Source organism: Saimiri boliviensis, chromosome 12 (assembly GCF_048565385.1).
Source record: "Saimiri boliviensis isolate mSaiBol1 chromosome 12, mSaiBol1.pri, whole genome shotgun sequence".
Classification (NCBI taxonomy): Eukaryota; Metazoa; Chordata; class Mammalia; order Primates; family Cebidae; genus Saimiri; species Saimiri boliviensis.
Window position 1 is genome coordinate 78,500,698 of NC_133460.1, and position 22,346 is coordinate 78,523,043.

Below are 22,346 nucleotides of genomic sequence, written 5' to 3' on the forward strand. Positions count from 1 at the left end.
CACCGCAACCTCCGCCTCCCAGGTTCAGGCAATTCTCCTGCCTCAGCCTCCTGAGTAGCTGGGATTACAGGCACGCGCCACCATGCCCAGCTAATTTTTTTGGATTTTTCAGTAGAGACGGGGTTTCACCATGTTGACCAGGATGGTCTCGATCTCTTGACCTTGTGATCCACCCGCCTCGGCCTCCCAAAGTGCTGGGATTACAGGCTTGAGTCACTGCGCCCGGCCTGACTCTGTTTTCTTATTCCCTTCCAAGAGTACTCCCCACATGCCAGCTTTCTTACACCAGTTTTCTGATATCAGTCAATCAATTTTACTAAAAAATCAACTCAGTTTAGAGTAACACTATAAAACAACTGTCTTTAAAAATACCCATTAAAAATGTGGCCAGATATCCTTAGAGAATCAAGTCTACAAGACTGGACTAAATGACCTTTATGGTCCCTTATAACCCTATGAATCTACAGTATCCTGGTTCCCTGAAGGTTGGCAGTCATTACACATCATTGCTATCATAACTGTTACAACGTACCAGAGGCGGGATGGGTATTACTAAGGAAAGAACAATTGGAAGAACAGGCAACACAAAAGAATGCATCACTGGCAAATGGTTTTAATAATCCATATGTTAAATGGGTTAAGAAGGTAACTGAGTATTATCCAAATGGAAATAAAACAAATAGCAAAATGCGATGTCTGAAATTGCCAAGACCATGCAATACAGATGGCTGACTGCCTGAGAGGATATTTGGGGTTGGCATACCATAACAATGTCAACGTTTCCTGCTTGCTACTGTAAATAGCTTTCTGGCTGCCAAATAGCAGGTCAGCTTGAAATGGATAATTTGTTTTTTTTCAAGGCCAAATTAAGCTAGAGGTTTTTCAGATTGGATATAGTCTTCACAGTATTCACCCTGCTTCTACTAGTAAAAATTTCACTTAGTTGAGGAGAGGTAAAAGAGAGTTAAGGGTTATTTCTAGGAGGCAGGGAAGGATTCAGAGGGCAGGGGTGAAAGACAGTGGGAGGGAGAAGGCAGGCAGAAGAAATAAAAGAATAACATACATCAGTAATTCAAGAATTTCTCCCATAATATTTTTTAATACTAAAAAATTAGAACTGAAAAAGGGGAATTTTTTTCTACATTACATAAGCATTCACACCTCTCATTGTTGGAAATGGATGAAAACTAAAATACACTTTCCCACTTTAGTCTGTATACGTACGTATCTGTGATTTCATCCTGAGCTAACATTGGTCCACTGGCCTTATATCTGGCTGTATTTCTGAAATTGTCACTACATTTCACCTAATTTAGGAAAGGACCTCCTGATAAATTAGAATTTACATGGGGAGAAAGTGTCAGTGCTTTAAGATACTTCAAATATGTTGAAAACAAAGTTGGTACAAGCAAAATAATTATAAGGAATATACTATATTCCTAAGTTAGAGGAATACCTCCATCAACATCTCCCTCTCCACTAAATTGTTAAACAACTATCTTAAATTTCTATTTTTCTCAGTGTAAAATTTCTGATCATTGAATATTTAAAATTTCTTGTTAAGAATTACACTAAATGCATATAATGTTTATATTTGAGTTGTGGAATTTGGAATAATTATCAAACTTTTTCCCCTGAGTTTGCCACAATAAATACTCATTATTTTAAAGTCAGAAAAAAATTTTTTTTTTTAATTCTTAGGTTTATAAATAAGCAAGTAAGCCTAGAAATCTCAAGTTTCTAAATTTCTATGAAATCAGTCCAGAGAGTATAAAATGAATTAGATATGCTATTGAACTACACCTTATTAGTAGGCCTTGAACCTACCACAAGTCTTTAAAAAATTCAACATTGTATTACTGCTTAGATTCAAAGCTACTGTTTGTTATGACGCAAATAGGTGTCCCCTTTTACAAACCCACAGAAGACTCTTCTCTCAAAACTGCCAGGAAAAAGCCGAACACTCTAGGAGTTCTCATTATGATCTTATGGGTACAATTAATATTTCTACTGCAGGTTTCACTCTTAGGTTTGGTTGTTAGGCAGAACATGGACAAATCTGTGATCTATCTTTGCAATTATGCAGGACTTTGGGGTATACATTTGTGTGTATCCATTTCACCTGTAGCTTTAAATTGCTATTCTCCCTTATTTTCCCATTATTCTGACTTTTTTAACCTTAAAAAACTTATTGTGTATGTTTTTGTAAGTCATTGTGAATACTTTTTAGAATGTTGCAGGGAAAAATAAAATTTGCAGCAAATACTCAATGAAAACCAATCTGTTTTGATCCAAACTAGTGAAAACCATAGGACTAATTTAAATCCGTTACAACCTCATCCCTTTATTTTTCTTCCTTCACATTTTATACATGAAATTGAAAGATATATCCATTGTATACACTGGAAAATTTTTTAAGGCTCTCTATATTTAAGAAACTTAATATCCTTAATTGGGGAATAAATCATATACACTTTCGGGCTTTTTTCTACAGTTTTTCTCATGTACAAAAATAATTCACAAAAACAAAAAATAATTCACGTCAGAGCAAGATGCAATTCACGGGAAATCCAAATTGCAAATACCTCAAATTCATATTTTTATTAAATAAATACTTGTTACTTACTATTTAGAGAATCTTCTGATTTCTTTGAAGATGAATGCCCTTTTGAAAAGGAAACATCATTCACTTATTAAGTATCATCTTGTGGCAGTACAATCATTGTAGTTGTAACCAGAATTCTTAGCAATATTCTAAGTTGCTTACAGTCTTACAGATAAGCACTTCACTGTGTTCTAATCTTTCATGTTCTGTAGTCTTATCTCCCTAATTAAAATGTTCTTTTAGGCAGGGATCATATCTTATGTTCTCACATGGTCTGTAATAGCCAGCACAAAACTTAAAAAATAATGAGTACCTGCAAAAAACCCAAAATCTCATATTGCTCAAAAGAAAACCTCACATATTAGCTGCAATATAAGCAATAATTAATTATCTATAAAGATGTTCAACGTTTGAAAGCAGTTTATAAACAAACACTTGCTTTTTACAATATCTTTTCTAAGGTCAGATATAGATGAGCATAAGTTCTCAGTAACTGATAAGAACACATACAATTATGTCATAAAACAAAAATTCTCAGCTCTACAATGGTTATCCAGTGAGAGAAACAAAAAGAGAAAGGCACTGTTCTATCAGTGAAATTTTTTTTAAAAAATCACCACTATACAGAGCTTCCTGCAATAAGACCTCAGGGAAAATATTTCTGAGGGATGATAAAGTAAAAAAGGGCAGGTGACAGATGGACAGTAACAATTCCTCTGATGTTCCTGGATAGGAGACCTCATAACCCAAAGTTTTTGGCCCCTTTACACCAGATGAAGAGCACAAGAACTACAGGGTAAGGAAATAAGAAATGTATTCTTTCCTGTCATCCTGTAATGAGAAACATGATACTGCTTTCCAATATCCAAAGGCCAATAATTAAAAAGACATTAGTCCTGATTTGGAGGCCCAAGGACATAATTAGAACCAAAGGGAGGAAGCTGTAGATTTGGGCCGAATGTTAAGAGAAACATGCAAGCAATTACAACTACCTGAAAATGTAAAGCATTATTTTTGATAGTAGTGGGTTCCTTTTCCCTGGAAATGTTGAACCGATGCAGAATAATCACATGATATACAGCACTGCCTCTCTCAAACTTCAGTGCATATGAATCACCCTGGGAACTTGTTAGTAGACCTGGAAGGGTCTGAGACTGTGAGTTGCTAACAAGTTCCCAAATGCTGGCCAGAGGACCACACTTTGAAAAGCGAAACTAAAGAACACCCAATCCTGATTCCAGTGTTAATCTCTGAGGTTCCTTTCAACTTTGAAAAAATGTGGTTGAATTCAGTGATTCACTCACCTACATTTATTGAATGCCTACTACAGGACCAAGCACTATCAGGAATTAGAGATAATGAAGTACACATGTCACATAGTCCCTTCTCTCACAGAAAATAAACAAATTATTCTAAGAATACTATGTATTTCTAAGGAAGTGACAGGTATTATTGGAACGTGTTACAGGAACCTAATCTTATTTGGAGAAGTGAGGTGAAGGGTGTCAGGAAGGGCCTTTCCAAGGAAATGACCTAAGCTGAAACTTGAAGGATGAGGTAGCTTTGGGGGAAAGGGGTGATGGTGAAAGGGATAAGATTCTGAACATTTTGCCAAGACAGTCTACCTAAGTATCTTGTTCTCCCCATACCTGTCAAAGCAGGCTGGTCCTTAAAGTCAGCTATTGATCTTTCTTACTTTTTCTCTCTATCCTTTCATTCAGCTATCTAGTCATCCACCTATTACTTATTTAACATTTTCTAAGATGGTAACCTAAAGCTATGAGAGTTGATGGGATCACACTGAGAGTACAGAGAGAAACTAGAGAAGTCTAGGTAAGAGCTCTGAGGAACTCTAATAGCTAAGAGTAAGACTGAGGAGGAACTTCAGTTAAAAGCAGTTAAGGAGATCAGGTGTGGTGGCTCATGCTGGTAACCCCAGCACTTTGGGAGGCCAAGGTGAGAGGACTGCTTGAGGCCAGGAGTTTGAGACCAGTCTGGGAAACAGCAAGACCCTGTCTCTGCATAAAAATAAAAAAATTAGCTTAGTGTGGTAGTGTGGGCCTATAGTCCCAGTTACTTGGGAGGGTGAAGAAGGAGGACACTTGGGCCCCAGAGGTTAAGGCTGCAGTGAGCCAAGATTATGCCTCTGTATTCCAGTACTCCAGCCTGGGGCTTGGGTGTCAGAACAAAACCCTGTCCTTAAAAAAATAAAAAATAAAAAATAAAAAATAAATAAAAAGCATCAGTTAAGGAGAAGCCAGAAAGATAGAAATAAAATTAAAGGAAGTAGTTTTGAGGCATGTCAATAGTCCAAATACAGCTGAGATGTTAAGCATTTATTAACTACTCTTCAAGTTTGATCCAAATTAAGGTGGTCTGGCAAGAAAGAATCAAGTCAATGATAAAGCTAATTCTGGATGATCCCAGATAAAACATTAAAGAGTTCCACACGGTTTTCCTAAGTTTGCTAAAATTTTGTTATTTTCTGTTATATGCCATAGAAGTTGGGGGTAAAAAAGCTGTATTTCTAGAGACTTTAATCTCAAAGGCACTCTAAATAGAGAATAAAAAACAGATGTCTCAATTCCATCCTGCTTTGGTTTTCCATCCCTGAAGAATCTTCAAAGTCTTTTATTCTCTCATTCTTTATTATTTATGCTGAACACGGATGAGCTAGTGGGGTGCTAGGGACATAGCAATGAACAAAGCAGGCAGAATCTCTGCTTCTCTTTGTCTTTTACATTGTCATGAATGTAATAATGGAAAGTGTCAGGAGCCATGACAGCATTACAAATGAGAGTCATAACTTAGATTCAAGGTGGGGGATGAAATCAGGAAAGGATCCTTGGAAATGACATTTAAGAGCTTAGACCTGAGGGATGGGCTGGGATAGAACTGAGAGTTTTAGGAAGAGAAGACACAGCATCCATATAACCCCTAAAATTGAAAGACGCTTGGCATTTCCAGACTGAAAGGCTACATGGGGGGAGTGTGAAAGTGAGGTACGGAGTGGTGAGAAACAAGACTTGTATGGTACACAAGTTCTGGATCACACAGAACCTTTTAGCTTTGTCCAGGATTTTGGTTACCAGCCTAAAGACATCAGGAAACCATTAATTTATGGAGATTGGATTAAGAGGAGGGAAGGTGGGATGGCAAGACAGTGGTGGAACCCGTAAGGACAATGTAACAGTAGCCCATAAGAGAAAGTACAGCGGTTTGCAGTAGGGTGGACAGAACCTGAGAGATATATACTCTGTGGGTAAAATTCACAGACCTTGATGACGAATTAAACATAAGTAATAAGGAAAAAGAAAGTATCAAGGATAACCCCCAGATTTCTGATATTAGTTTTTAGGTCAACATTTAAGTGTCATCTACTGATGAAACACAACAGGAAAAATATCTATAAGGAAGATCGCATGCATATTTATGCTTAATATGAAGGGTGCAATCCCAGCCCTGAACCTGAGTATTCATCTACCCAATCTATTCTGATTGTACTAACATTTTATAAAGTAGAGATGAATTCTTTCATTTGGAATATGCAGTGATTAACATGGTATCACAGTTGTGATAAGAATGAACATATAACACAATGAAGGCAACAAATTTCTAAGTGACATTAATATTTTACTAGCATATGAGGATAAGTTTTTAAAACTCAAAAGATATTTTTAACTTTTATTGGTTAAAATTTACCTTACAGTAGGAAATAATTAAGATAGAGACAAAAAGGCATTCTGCAACAAATGCTATCTCTTAATAAGCAATTAAAATAACACAGTATCGTCCTCTCACCATCCATCAATTTTACGAAGTCTAAAGCTTGGTGACACCATATACTTGAAGCTATGGGAGTAGACGGGATCACAAGGACTTGTAGATTTAAACTCTGTCTACATAATGAATAAATCATGATGTGCAAGAAGAAGTAAATGCTTCTAAGAAAGCAACCTATCTAATGACCTTCATAGCTGAAGCAAGAGAGCCCTCTCCTGTCCAAATATTATATTAACATTGGCTTGAATCTAATTTGATTATCTATCTACTTTATTATGGGCTAAAAAAGCAACTAAAAGTACTTTCATAATAGCTAATATGTGCCAAGTATTATGCAAGCTGCTTAATGAATTATCTCATTTCAACTTCTGAACAATTCTAAAATGAATCATGACCATTTTACACACAAAGGAAGTGAGTCTTAGAGGGCTTAAGGACTGCTGAGGAAAAAGCAAGCAGTTGATTAATGAACTTGAATTTAATAATTATTTACTAAGTATATGTGTACAGCACCATGCTAGGTTCTGAGAGCACAGACATATGTCAATCTTTCTCATTTCTAGAAACTCATAAGCTAGGGAAAAAAAAATCTGTAGACCATTATAAATAAAATCAGTGGTACAATTTATAGATGATAGACTGTTTAAAGGCACTGTTCAAAATGCCTTTCACATTCTTGTTTGAGTTTCTCCAATAAACTTGCCCAGTATGAAGGCCAGGTATTCACCTCACCCCTATATACATAAGAAAAATAGAGCAGTTCAAAAACTTATCCAAAGTAACAAGTCTATAGGTGACAAAGCCAGGAATTAGAAAACTACTGGCAATATTATAATATTTGCCAAAAATGAACTAAAATTAACCCTTAATTAACTTACAGGAGTTCTTAAAACTTCTGTAAGTCACTTTAAATTCATATCTAAATTCTCAGCCAGTTTCCTTTCAACTACCATAAAACGAAGTTCTAAATGCATTCACCAATTATATGAATGAAATACAGCAGATTATATTTCATGCTCATAAATACGAGTAGATCCCTTATCTTAATTTCCTTTTACCTTTATCTTTTTTCTTGGAAACCTCTTCTGCAGAAGATAATCTGGATTTTTTATGTGATGACTCTTCGCTATCTTTTTTGGTTTTATCTTTTCTTTTCTTTGACTTGATTTCTTTTCTCCTTCATGTTAACAATAAAAAATTAAAGTTAACTTTTCCAACTGACCTTTTCAAAAATAAAAACCAATGAACAAAACCAAAAATCAGTTAAAATACTTATTTTTTAAGTGTAATTCACATAATAAGGAAACTTAAGTGAGTCTGTGAATATTTTAGGCCAGTATATTAATTAAAACCATTCTGTAAGATAATGATGTCTAAACACTGAGACAAGTAATTGTTTTCTCTAAGTCCCATTAAACTTTAGTAAATACAAATTATAACTGTACTTGTTTCTTTCTTTCTATATTCTATCACTTAGCCATTTAAAACGAAATTATAAAAACAAATCTCATTTCTCTTCACATAATCCATATCCATTTACATGTTTAAAAGCACAAACAAGATGAAACTGCTGTTAACAGCTCTAAACTACCAGTAAATAAAAATTTCTTCTTTTAATAATAAAGGAATATAGTAAAAGCATACGGAATGAAAATGGAAAGGGCTTATTGTTAATGCATATATCAACATCAGGCCACTTATAATTTATACTGTTACTGTTGCAGCTTTATCTCTTCTAGGCCAGGTTTACAAGGTTAGCAAGCAATTAATTTTAATAGGTTAAGAAAAGAAATACTAAACAGGAAAAGGTGATAATGCTGAAATTGGGACTGGCAAGGAGGATAGAGACAAAGAGAAAGATTACTTTCAAAAAACTTGCTTAACAGATTTTCCAAGTTAAAGTGCATATACCAAATGCTATAATAGTATTTAATGCAGTAACCCCTCTTGCCTCTTTTGTAAGAATCATTTCCATTTTGAAATGAAGCTCAAAAGTCAAGGTCAAAATAAATCTCTGGTTTCTTTAAATATCATCGATGGGAAGGAAAAATAAAGGTTTAGGCCATTCAAGTAATCTAAAAAAAATCCTGGCTGGGTGTAGAGGCTTATGCCTATCATCCCAGCACTTTGGGAGGCTGAGGCAGGAGGATTGCTTGAGTCCAGGAGTTCAAGATCGGCCTGAGCAACAAAGGGAAACACCATCTCTACAAAAACTTAAAAAAAAAATAGCCAAGTGTGGTGACATATGCCTGTAGTCTTACCTACTCTGGAAGCTGAGGTGGGAGAATCACTTGAGCACAGAAGGCTAAGACTGCAATGAGCCATGATCACACCACTGTGCTCCGGCCTGGGCAATAGAGTGAGACATTGTCTCAAAAAAATAAAGAATAATGAAAATAATAAAAATAATCCTGCTAATTTTAAGAATTAAAAATATTATTTAACATTTAACAGCTAAAATGCTATATAGGCACATTTATAACAAAGCTGTTATTTTTTGACAAATCCATGTGACTGAAAACAAAGAAAGCCATTTTAAAGTTAGGATGCTTATGTATATATTTTATAAAGTTGCAAGAGTTGAACTTTTAACTGTTATTTAGGGCATAAAACCTGACCATCACAAAGGCAAGTCGCAAAAATTGTCTGAACATCTTCAATGCCAGGCACTATGGCAAGAACTTTACATGCATTTTCTTTTATTTCCCACAACAGCCTTAGTAGCCTTATTTTTACAGGTGATAAAATTGAGTCTTACAGAGGTTAAGCTGTCTGCCCAAGAAGAAGCCTAGTAAGCCAAAAAGCTGAAATTAAAAACCCAGGTCTGATTTCAAAGCCCATGATCTTATATATACTGCAGGACACTGGTATTCCTACACATTCATGTGGCAGATACATTAGAGCTCATTCAATAGGAGCTTGATTTTAACTTTTTGTTTGTTTGTTTGAGACAGAATTTCTCTCTGTTGCTAGGCTGGAATGCACCTCACTGCAACCTCCGCCTCTCAGATTCAAGCAATTCTCCTGCCTCAGCCACCCCAGTAGCTGGGATTACAGGCACCCACCACCACCATGCCCAGTTAATTTCTGTATTTTCAGTACAGATGGGGTTTCACCATGTTGGGCTGGATGGTCTTGAACTTCTGACCTCAACTGATCCACCCACGTTGGCCTCCCCAAGTGCTGGGATTACAGGCATGAGCCACTGCGCCTGGCCTTGAGTTTAACACTTAAGTATAGAGGTGTCTAATCCTTTGTAAGAAAGGCAAACTCCAGTTAAAACACTGTCTAAATGAGACACAAGAACTGCTTTATGAAGTCTGCTTTACAACACAATTTCTAATATTAAAGTGTCTGAACATTGGCTCCAAACTAAAAATTTTAACATCCATCTACCACCCCAGACAGGCCTTCACATTTAAAACTGCTTGGCAGGAATAGGGCATGACGGACTTCTAAACCCCTGGTTTATGTAGCCATATAACAATACCAGATTTTCTACACAATCAATCAATTCAACCATCAACTACTCGAGTCTACATTTAGACACTTAGTGCAGGTAAATGACTATATCCTGGATTACTAAACGTTAAGAATGGCATTTTAGAAGACATTACCTGTGATGAAAATTTAATTTAATGGAACATTCTTGGCATAATCCTAAAAAGAAAAGATACCACTGAATGGCTAATTTTGAATATTTATACTGCCAATCTACTTTTAATTTCATAAATTCTCATTTTCTTTACATTCCATTACTATAAAAGGGGAAACAATCTAAAGAAAACAATCTAACCTTCATCTCCTCAAAAACGCAAATATATACACACGTACATGTAATAAACTTATTAGAATGCTTAAGGAATCGAAAATATTCTAACACTACTGTAGAAAAATGTGTTGTCAATTTGTTCTAAAAACAAACTGTGTTCCACAAGCATGTTAACATGTGTCTCAGATCAAAGATATCTAATGATAATATGGGCATAGTCATCTCCTCTGAAGTGCTCTAAGAACTTTCAAATGCAAAGTAGTTTTTCAAATAGTTCTGTAATTGTGGTCTTTTTTTTGTTTTTGTTTTTTTTTTGCCTTAATCTTAGTCCACACTGGCTGACTTTTCCTCTTGAGCACTTCCAGAAGGAACTCCAAAACCAGTCTGTATTGACATGCATAAGTAGCATGTAGGGACATTCTCAAATTTTATTAGGTATGAGCAGAAAACTCTGAAGGAACATTTATTTAGGACCCAGAGAAGGCTAAAGGCAATAATATGATGATGGAGAAGAACAGTTGACCCATGAAGACTAGCTTAAAAAATAAATAAAAGAATGACAGACTCTGAAACATGCATCCTAAGGGAAACTGCTATATTCTGGAGTATTTATTCCCTATGGTTTTAAGACTGATGTCAAGAACAATTATGCTTTCCTAAAGTTTTTCTTTATTAATACTCCCAAACAGAGTGAATTTATTCTCAAGTTAATGAGAACGGAGCTCCACTCTACAAATTACCAGTTTACATTTGTCATTAGAATTCTTTTTACCAAAACACCACTCTAATGCTAAAAATGTAAAAATTTGAGGCTCAAAGGTTTTTTGAGACTTTGGGAAGCTCCAACAAAAAAGAGCACATCCAGAAAGATATGTTAAAAATCATAATTGAATTTTAAAGTCTATACATTTTTTATTTTAAATTAAAGACAAACTTGGAAGAATCAATCATATCCCCCCTAAAATCAACTTACTTAATTTAACGAGTGCATTTCTCTTTTCACCATGCTCAGTATAACCAAAATTAACTTCCCAACTCTTTAAGCCTTCCTTTTTATCACAATGTTTATTTCCACAGACAAATTGACCTGCAGCAAGGAAAAGAATATTAGCTATGATAGTTGGTGACAATATTTATCTGTATGATCTAGTATTCTCTAAAATATACTTCTAAAATATGTAAATTATTAGCCATATTTAGTCAGCCTTTAAAAACTGACCACAATAATATGTTCAACCAACTTGTATACAAGTATCAAATGAAAGTACTGTTACGAAAAAGTAAGTCACAGAATTCTTGCTTGATAGACTGTATATAGACAGACATTTTGTGACTCCCTATTAGAGAATCTTACACTTCGGAAAGAGAGTATTAAAGAATGGACATGTTTCTCAGAAATTTGGTTTAAAGAAAATAAACAAACAAACAAACAAACAAAAAACAATATACTCACAAATACCCTAAAAGAAAAAACACACTTTCCAAAGTACATGCACTTATGGCTGGGTGAAACCTTTCAATATTTAATGGCAATAATAAAGTTAGTACTTTTAAGTATTAACATAATGACATTTATTTTAAATACTAGCATAGATAGCCTTGAAAACACATGTAAAGATTCTGGCACTTTGAGGTGAAATACAATATGTAGCCAAACCTGATACTCTAAATTTTAGAATAACTTGACACTATTATTAACATGACACACATTACCATGTCCATAATATATTAAAACCTTCAAAAAAAGACTAACTGATGACCCAAGAGAAAAAAAGAGAAACAACTCAACAGTAATTTATTTTGGCAAAAAGACAAGACCAAACTTTTATTAATTTATATCACAATAATTTGCACCAACAGGAGCAAATTTGTAACCAGCAAATCATTTTTATAAAAATTTAAAAAATATTACCAAAATGAATTTAGAAAGTTATATCCTAAAAAGACTGATTTCTAAATCAGCCTTTTAAACTCATTCCAAATAAATATTTTATTAGATCTATATGTTTAGTAGGTAAAGTTGTTGTTAAAACAGCAACAAAATTATAACTTTATAAAAGAAATCACATTAGTAGCTTTCTTTCCTTTTCGTAACTTGTCCTTTATTAAATTATATAAATTTAGAGACTGCCCATCAATTTTTTCTAAAAGGTAGCATTATAAACTTACCTGAAAAATCTCATTCAGTAAAAGTACAACATATTAAAATTGTGATAGATGTTTCAGGATTTCTCACTATTTTAGATAAAAACACAAACTAAAATATAACCCTAAAAAAAGTTAAAATAGCTTTAAATTTATTCTTTTAATTTATTCTTTTTCCTTAATGTTCTTTTATGGTACATCCAATTTCACACCCAACATTTCCAGTTTATGGAAGACATATATGAGCCACAGCAATAGCATAAATATTTAATCATTTAAAAAGGTAATCTTTCAGTTTAAAATATTTCTTAAAGTAAGTTTAAAATTATTTCCTTAGTGCTACTATATAGTTTTCAGTACTTTAACACTTAATGCAATTACTCAGTAAGGAGCTAATTTTACAGCAAGAGACAGTATGGAGATATACAATTTCCAGGAAAAATTTTATGAATAGATTAACAATAAGGCATATTCAAAGCATTTATTGACTGCCTATCAAATGTCTGGTCTTTTGCTATTAGACTATGTATTTAGGCTCAATCTCAGGGACTTCCCAAAATGAGTACTAGCCTATCCAAAAATTCTATCAGGTTTAACGTGATATTTAACGTCTACTTTCACAATGTGAATTTGGCTGAAAAACAGTAATAGCAATTCATTATTCCAAAAATTAATAAAGAAAGGAAAAGAATAAAGCTTTCTTTTTTCTTGAAAGTTGTCTCGCTATGAAATCTTTAATTTGTTAAATATTTCCTACATATCCTCAACTGAATGTTCTAATGGCAAAATTATAAAGGTAATAATCATTAAAGCATTATATTCTGACCTTTGCTAATAATGCATCATGAATACAATTTATTGTATATGTTAGGAATGATCTTACTCAATGACTCTAATTCAGTAACTTATCAAGATAAGCTCATCCTATTAAAAAGTAAAAATTTTAACGAATTACCTTTTCCTGAAATGACTTCTTTTTCTACTCGCCACCTAAATCCAAACTAATAATAAAAAAATTACATTTATGCCAATGTAAATTTAAACATTAAATTTAAATTATACAGAAATCTAAACATGGAGCCAACAATGACATTCACCAATCTAAAAAATAAATGTGATTCCCATCATGACAGATTTTTCTCTTCTTATAAGATTTAAAGTACTTGAAAATACATTGAACAATTACCAGTTTATCTGTTAAGAACAATTTAAGATATCTTAAAAGTTATAGGTGCCAGGCCACAAGACACCTAAGTTAACAAATAATATATCCTGTTCTATAACACTGACAAGAAAAAAAGAGGTTATGGTATAGTAAAGAAGCAGTATACTCTAGTACAAAAAAGTACAGCCTTTGGAGTCAGATTATTTAGGTTTGCATTTTAGCTCTACCACTTAACAGCTATACAGTATTGGGCAAGTTATTTAATCTCTTTTTGCCTCAGCTTCCTCATATATGTAAAGTAGAAATTTGACTACTTCCTTGGTACTCTTAGAGGTTTAAAGAGGTTTAAATGAGATAATACATACAAAGTACTTAGAATAGTAACTAGTATACTCCAACAATCATGCTTCCTGGTATTTACCCAAATGAGCTGAAAACTAATGTCCACACAAGAACCTAAATATAGATGTTTACAGCAACTTTATTTCTAATTGCCAAAACTTGGAAACAACCAAGATGTCCTTCACTAAATGAATGGATAAATAAACAACAGTGGTACATCCAGACAATGAATAATATTCAGTGGTAAGAAGAAATATCAGCCGGGCGCGGTGGCCCAAGCCTGTAATCCCAGCACTTTGGGAGGCCGAGGCAGGTGGATCACGAGGTCAAGAGATCGAGACCATCCTGGTCAACATGGTGAAACCCTGACTCTACTAAAAATACAAAAAAAAAATTAGCTGGGTATGGTGGCATGTGCCTGTAATCCCAGCTACTCAGGAGGCTGAGGCAGGAGAATTGCCTGAACCCAGGAGGCGGAGGTTGTGGTGAGCCAAGATCGTGCCATTGCACTCCAGCCTGGGTAACAAGAGTGAAACTCTGTCTCAAAAAAAGAAAAAAAAAAAGAAGAAGAAATATCAAACCATGAAGACGTGGAGGAACCTTAAGTGCACATTACGAAGTGAAAGAACCCAATCTGAAAAGGCTACACATATATGATTTCAACTATATGATACTCCGGAAAAGGCAAAACTATGGAGGAAGTAGAAAGATCAGTAGTTGCCAGCAATTTGGAAGGAGGGTGGGATAAACAGGTGGAGCACAGAGGATTTTTAGGGCAATGAAAGTATTCTCTATGATACTATAATGGTGGACACACATCATTATACATTTGTCAAAAGTGGTAGAACGTACAATATCAAGAGTGAGCCCTAATGGAAGCAATGGACTTCAAGTGATAATGATGTATCAATGTAGGTTCACTGATTGTAACAAATGTAGCACTCTGGTGTTGGATGCTGACAGTAGGGGAGGCTATGCATATATGAAGGAAGACGGTATAATACGGGAACTCTGTACTTCCTGCTCAATTTTGTTGTAAACCTAAAAATGCTCTACAAATTAAAAACAAAAAATACACTCAGGAAGATTACTTGAAGCCGGGAGGTGGAGGCTGCAGAGAGCCATGATCATGCCACTGCATTCCATCCTGGTCAACAGAACAAGATCCTGTCTCAAAACAAAGCAAAACAAAACAAAATCACTCAGCTCTAGAAACATGCACACCTGTATCCAACTCAAGAAGCTCTGTCACTCATTAGGTCTTAACCTTGGGAAAGTTACTTAACTTCTCTATTTCCTCTTCATGTATAAAAATGGGAATAGTAACAACCTTGAGTTAACAGGATTGTTATATTAAGACAGAGGATTCAGATAAAGCATTCAATGCCTTGCTAACTTCAGTCTGTTTGTGTGTGTGTTTTTTTTTTTTTCAGCCTCTCAAGTGGCTAGGACTACAGGCAGCTGGGACTACAGCATGTGCTACCCTGTCTGGCTAATTTTATTTTTTTATATAGGCAGGGTCTCACTATGTTGCTTAGGCTGGTTTTGAACTTCTGGCCTCAAACTATCCTCCCACCTCAGTATCCCAAAATACTGAGATTACAGGCATGAGCCACTGTGCCTGGCAATTTCAACTGTTTTTTTTAAATCATCAATCTATTACTTGAATTTGGTAATTTTGTATTTTAAATGCAAATAAAGGCTCAAAATATTTCAAAATATTCTGATTAAAACCCAACAAAAATAAAATCCTCCAAATCTAGGAGAAAAACTTAAATTTCAGGATAACTCTGTTTAATTATATTTTTAATCCTATATATATATGTGGAGACTGCTTGCCATCCAACATATTAGGATGTCTACTGAAGCATGGCCAAGTTTAACAGCAAGTCTCCAAACTTTCTTCTTCATTCATTAATCTAGTCAACACATAACTTTATTAAACAACTACCTATCGGGCTTGTCATTCCACTGAGGATAAAGTGATTACTAAATAGTATGTCACCAAGGTTATAATCTTACAAGAAAATAATAAATGCAACAGAACAAGTGCATTATATCCTACTAGTTACAGACTGTATATTCTCTCCTGACATAAATTTCCTAGTTTGGATTAAAACTGAAGTTATTCAGGGTTTGGTGCTGAGCCTCCTTTTCTTCTCAGTCTGCACTCATCACAATGAGGTCACATACGCAAGCAGTAAACAAGAATTCTGACTTTGTAACCACCCACTTGGACTTTTATGTATAAGAAAAATAAACTTTCTAGCTCATTTGAGCCAGTGGTTTTTTTCGGAGAGTGTTCTCTGTCCTTGCAGCTGAACCTAATCCTAACTGATACAATGATCCAACTAAAGAGGGGAAATGCAATTAAGAAAGGAATAGGAGTAAGAGGCAAAGGTGAGAATTCACCAAAAATCCTCTAAAAGTATCTACTATAAATATTAGGAGCTGGTTTTAATTAAGTGAATAATGCTCTGTCTTTGTATAAATAAAGGGAACAGAAAGTGCATCCTAGCAAGGGAACCAAAGCCATTACTCTTTCTCTAACACCTCAAACATGGTATGCCAAAACCAAACTCATTATCTTCCCCCAACAAAAAAATCCCCCTCCAAATTCTGTATTTCTCTCAGCATCCATGCTCATAATCTGAGTCTTATCCGATTTCTTGCTGCATTTACCCTCATATCCAATCACTCATCATGTTCTAGTAGAAAAATAAATTTTTTTTCAACATTCTCTTTAAGCTATGATTTCCAGTGGTATGCTTTAAAAAATTGAGAATTCAAATATTTAATTTTTATTTATGTATACCTTCTCCCCTCAACTAGACTAGCTTTTTCTGAAGAGTAATCACCATGTATTAATCCACAGTATCTAGTACAGTTTCAATAGATACTGAACAACAACAAAATACTGAAGAATTGTGATGTTATTAGGAGGTGGGGAAAAATAAAAAAAAAAAAGAAAGAAAAAAAACAACTTAAGAACAATCCATGAACAAGCCAGAGCTGAAAAAGCTGCTTTGTTACATGCTCCTAGAAAGACATAGTTTTCAAGCTTGATTTATAATATAGTAACTTTAACTCCCATTGCTGTGGTGTTTTTTGAATCCAATGTGGTACAGAAGACAGCTGTGAACTGAAGTCCATAACCAGTTCATAAGAAACAGAAGTTTTGGGGACATATTAAGTGCATGGGTTTATAAATAGGGTATACAAAATGAACATTATTACTATTTTCTAGAAGAAACTCTGAAACAACACACATATTAAAGGGACTACCGAAAAAAATTATTAAATCAACCCTGGTTCTAATGTGATTTAAATGACAAAGAATCTTCATGATATATAAGACAGCTTTTTAAATAAGTTTTTTTCTTAATACAAATATACAGTACCTATTTGGTATAACACATATTTACATAACACATATTTATGCAACATTCCTTCCTCTCACATTTCCAACTGAGATCTGCTTCTGGGTCACCTATTCCAGGTATAATTTGAAGTTTGAGATAGAAATCAAAATAACTTTTTATTTTTTAGAGAGTCTCGCTATCACCCACACTGAAATGCAGTGGTATGATCACAGCTCACTGCAGCCTCAAACTCCTAGACTCAAGTAACCCTCTAACCTCAGCCTCCCAAGTAGCTAGGACTATAGACAGGTACCACTGTACCTGGCTAATTTTTTTTTAATTTTTGTGGAGACAGAGTCTCACTATATTGCCCAGGCTGGTTTTGAACTCCTGGCCTCAAGCAACCTTCCTGCCTCAGCCTCCCAAAGTGCTGTGATTACAGGCATGAGCCATCATGGCCAAAAATAAAAATATAAAAATATTAACTAACATAAGATGTAAAGTGGGAAAGGAAATCTGCCATTGCTAATTAGCACTGATTGAAATGTTAATTTTACTAGAATAGACATTTACGTAATGGAAGGTGTACATCTGGATCTCTATAAATGGTAATCAATTTTTTAAAATCTATCAATTTCAAACATCATCTGTGAAATAGACATTATTCTGTAGAGTTAAATCATTCATTACAATCACTAGAGGCTCTAGACTAGACTCAGGATGAAGCAGGATCCAGTAGCCACTTGTGTTTAATTTTAGACTTTTCATGCCTCAGCTCACAAAGAAAAAAAAGCATCTTTGTCCTTCATAAATTTCCACAGGCTTTTTGTAAAACTCCACAGCTGCAGAGGTTAAATGGTCCAAATGACATCATAAATGCAGGACAACTGAGTCTAGAATTAGCATCTTTAAAAGAATAATATGGGACATTATAGTATAAAAGTTATTATTTTACTTAAATAAGAACCTCTTTCCATAAATATGTGGGAAGCATACCTTATTTTCTTTATATTTACTGAGATCTGCTATGCAGTATTCCTTAAATAATTTATCATAGTATTTCTTAGCAAGTCTCTTCTCCCTAGTTAAATAAAAATATAAATATTATACATTTAGAAACTCAACCATGGTTTGCTACTTGCAAGTGATGTCAAAGAACACATACGAAATAAACATTAATGTTTTAAGAGAACTATTACTTACATTTGCATAGAGTATCTGGATATTAACTATTAACAGTGGTTCCCTCAGGGAGGGAAATTGGAGAACTGACAGTCACAAATGAGGAGGACAATCACTCTTCACTGTTTACCCTTTGTAATGTTTACATTTAAAAAATATTTTCAAGTATGACTTTTTTCCAAAACATTTAAAAAATTAAAGCAGCAGCATATAATAGCATATTACAAGATAACACACAATACTGTAAAAAAAATATTTTCTGAAGACTAAGTCAAATAATGAGAAGTCAGTTAAAATGCCAAAATTACCAAAAGAATCAAATAATCCTAGGTACGATTTTATGTCCTTGATTAAGAATTGTTCTATGAAGGGACTGAACACCTTGACTAAGCGACAAAAAAAAAAAAAAAAAAAAAAAAAAAAACCTCAGAAAACAAGAGAGCCAGGACTAAAGCATTTCATGCATTATGCCTCTGATAGCTAATTACCAAGTCATGTCCATTTCGTCCTCCTCATTCCATAGGAATCTGTGATTTTCTCGTATAACATCCAAGTCTGTCTTGTCATTTTCCCTGGAAAATAAAACTTTTTCAATTTAATACAAAAATGAAAGTAGTCAAATTTAGGTTAAATAGTTCTGTGAGTTTTGGGAAATTTTATTAAAAATATAATACATAGCTTTTTGTGAGTGTATATATTTGTTCATACATTTATAAAAATACTTCAATAGTTTCAAAAGGCACTTATAAAAAGTGCTGCTACAGAAGCAAGTTAAATGGATAAGGAATCTGTCTGTTGCATTGGTTTCAAATATAAAAATGGTGCTAAGCTACCAAAGGTAGAATGAGAAACCTGAATAAACATTAAATGAATTAAGTAAATGAAAATAAGTTTCAGAATTTAATCAAAAGTCTGTAAAATGCTTCTCTGCTGAGATTTAATTTTTAAAAATATGAAAAGTTTTCCACAGCTCTTTCCTAGTTTCCTAGGTAGAAGACTGAGTAAAGGAGGAAGAGAGCCAAAGGGACTGATCTTTCAAAATAAAATGCTAACTGGGGTTAAAAAAAAAGTGATTGTTGGGAGATACAGGATAAATTGATAAGGGAGATAAATCGGGGGTAAATGAGACGGTACTAAAGTTTCTCAGTGCCCTACCAACTCAGAAAAATGTTAGAGGAGAAAAAAAAAAACAACCTCACCCAAAACTAAAAAGTTCTAAGACCCAAATACACTATAGCAGCGCATTCACAATTGCAAAGCTTTGGAACCGACCTAAGTGCCCATCAACCAATGAGTGGATAAAGAAAATATGATACATACAGATATAGATATACAGATATATAGATACATACACACACACACACACACACACACACCCCTACCTCATGGAATACTACTCAGCCATAAAAAGGAATGAAATAACATCTTTTGCAGCAACTTGGATGGAGCTGGAGGCCATTATTCTAAGTGAAGTAAATCAGGAATGGAAAACCAATTATCGTATGTTCTCATTTATATGTGGGAAATAAGCTATTAGGATGCAAAGGCAAAAGAGTGACATAATGGACTTTGGGGACTCAGTGCAGGGAAGGCTAGGAGGGAGGTAACGAATACACATTAGGATTGGTACACACTGCTCAAGTTATGGGTACACTAAAATCTCAGAAATCATCACTAAAGAACTTATTCAGGTAACCAAAAACCACCTGTATCTAAAAAATGACTGAAATAAAAATAGAAAAAAAAAAACAAAAAAACAGAACAAGTTCTGATAGAAGAGCCTTAAACATGGGAAGCCCTTTGACAGGCAAGAAATGCCAGAGTGAGATTTTTTGTTTACCTGTCTTTTAAAAGGCAATCCCAAACATTAAGGTCTAAAAATTTCCTTATTTCAAAGATCCTTGCCAAGAAGATATATGAGTAGTCCTCATGCATCCTTTTATCACCAGGGTTGTACCTGGCTCAGTGGGTAAAGAGGCTACTTGAGGCCTGTCCAGAGAAATGGGAATCATGAAACTACTCAGAAGATATAGATGGTATCTCTACCTTATAATATAAAAAGCAAATTGGAATAGAAAGCAGGAAAGAATGACAGAATCAGAAAATCTGTAGCTGTGGGTCTTCAAAGTTCTCCATACCCCACACTCCCTTCTATGTAAACTTCCTGATACTTACCCCAAACGCTTGAAGTCTTCTCTTTTGCCACCATAGTATAAAATATAGTCATTTACAAACTTTGTGTGTCTTTGATACTGAAATGAAAAAAATTAAGGATTTTATTCTGTTAGGAATTGTTTGGTGTCATATTGCTAAGTGGGAAAAAAAGCATAGTATGAGTCTATTTAGCTTTTTTAAAATATGCAAATACATACCATACATGCTTATACATTCAGAAAATCTAGAAGCGTATATACTAAATTGTTGAGTGAAGATTGTAAAGTAGAGGCTTTCTTTTGAATATTTTTCAAGCATATACTACTCTTGTGATAAAAATATATCTCCATCTGGGAAGAAAGAGAGCTTCCTATTCTATTGCTGAACTGCATATAGCCTCCTACCACCACTCATTCTAATAATCACAATATGAAAAATTTAAAAAGTGTAGTTTCTAAGAGTAGAGTATGATTTTTCTTTCATTATCATAAAATATAACTTATCTGTTTTAGTAATGATAAAGCCTCTAAATAGAAGATGCAACTTATATTAAATCCTAAAAGTTTCAAAAAAAAAGCAAATATAAAAAATCAATTTTTATACTGTCTTTTAAATTCAGAGAATAAAATACCATGTTTACTTTCAATGCAGTATAACAAATAAATGAGCATTTTACTTGTTTTAAAAAACTCAATAGCACTCTCTAGTCTAAAGCCAAACATGCACATAAGAGCTAACCTCGCCTTCTATGATACTCTCTGTGACTATGACATTAAAAATAATGATTTCATTGATCATAATGTGTTCTAATAGACAATCAGAATAGGACATTTCCATGTTGTAACAAACCAGTTAATATTTCAGGGAAATAAAAGAGAGACAGACAGACAGACAGAAAAGCCAAGTATCTGGAGATCTGGATTCTAGCTCTTGATCTACCATTAACTGGTCACAAGACCATGGCAATTCATGTAACCTATTAGAGCTGGGGTCAGCAAACTTTTTTTGTAAAGGGCCAGATGGTAAATATTTCAGGCTTTGCAAGCCATATGGTCTCTGTTGCAAATGTTCAGTTCTGCCATTTTAGCATGAAAGCAGCCAAAGACAACATATAAATGAAGCATGGCTGTATTCCAATATAATTTTATGTGCAAGAACAGGTGGTGGGTAGAACTTTTGCTTCTGGGAAGATGGAATAGACAAAGATGTACTTCTCCCTATTCCTCACACTAACAACTAAAATCCTTGTATATTATATATCAAACATAAAAAGACTCTGAAAGGTGGAGAGAAGAAGGCATACTGCTAGGGAACTGAAAACCTATGGTCTAACATGGTAGTGAGTTCCCTAGGTTTCCTTTTTGTCTCATATATCCTAGATTTGGAGGTAAAGAAGCTAACAACCTGGAAACAACAACAGGCACGAACTAAAAAAGCCTCAACAAAAGCCTGTTCTCCCTAACCAAATGACCAAGAGTCAGCCAAGCAAGACAACTTTTAGACAATAACTACTCTACTCTTGCCAAACACCCCAGAGAAAACTGTGGCTCCCAGTCAGAATCACAATTATTAAAAAGTCAAGAAACAACAGATGCTAGCAAGGCTGGAGAGAAACAGGAATGCTTTTACACTATTGGTGAGAACATAAAATGGTTCAATCATTGTCGAAGGCAATGTGGCAATTTCTCAAGGATCTAGAACCAGAAACACCATTTGATCCAACAATCCCATTACTGGGTATATACCCAAAGGAATATAAATCATTCTATTATAAAGATACAGGCACATATATTTTTATTGCAGCACTATTCACAATAGCAAAGACATGGAACCAAC

The 22,346-nt window shown here is 34.3% G+C and overlaps 1 protein-coding gene across 4 annotated transcripts in view; it reads right to left on the bottom strand.

Annotated features, from left to right (window-relative positions):
- Positions 1 to 22,346, bottom strand: part of LOC101045630 (protein FRA10AC1) — a 31,605-nt gene that overhangs the window by 3,184 nt on the left and 6,075 nt on the right. For 3 of the 4 annotated variants that reach the window (XM_003922380.3, XM_074382596.1, XM_074382597.1), the window contains 8 exons: positions 20,532 to 20,608; positions 18,845 to 18,928; positions 18,171 to 18,255; positions 13,261 to 13,306; positions 11,134 to 11,247; positions 10,006 to 10,048; positions 7,447 to 7,565; positions 2,627 to 2,665 (listed from right to left, as the gene is read on the bottom strand). In XM_003922380.3, the coding sequence (XP_003922429.1) occupies positions 2,627 to 2,665; positions 7,447 to 7,565; positions 10,006 to 10,048; positions 11,134 to 11,247; positions 13,261 to 13,306; positions 18,171 to 18,255; positions 18,845 to 18,928; positions 20,532 to 20,608 (607 nt within the window). The remainder of the gene's footprint in view (positions 1 to 2,626; positions 2,666 to 7,446; positions 7,566 to 10,005; positions 10,049 to 11,133; positions 11,248 to 13,260; positions 13,307 to 18,170; positions 18,256 to 18,844; positions 18,929 to 20,531; positions 20,609 to 22,346) is intronic. The other variant, XM_074382598.1, reaches the window with a different exon arrangement.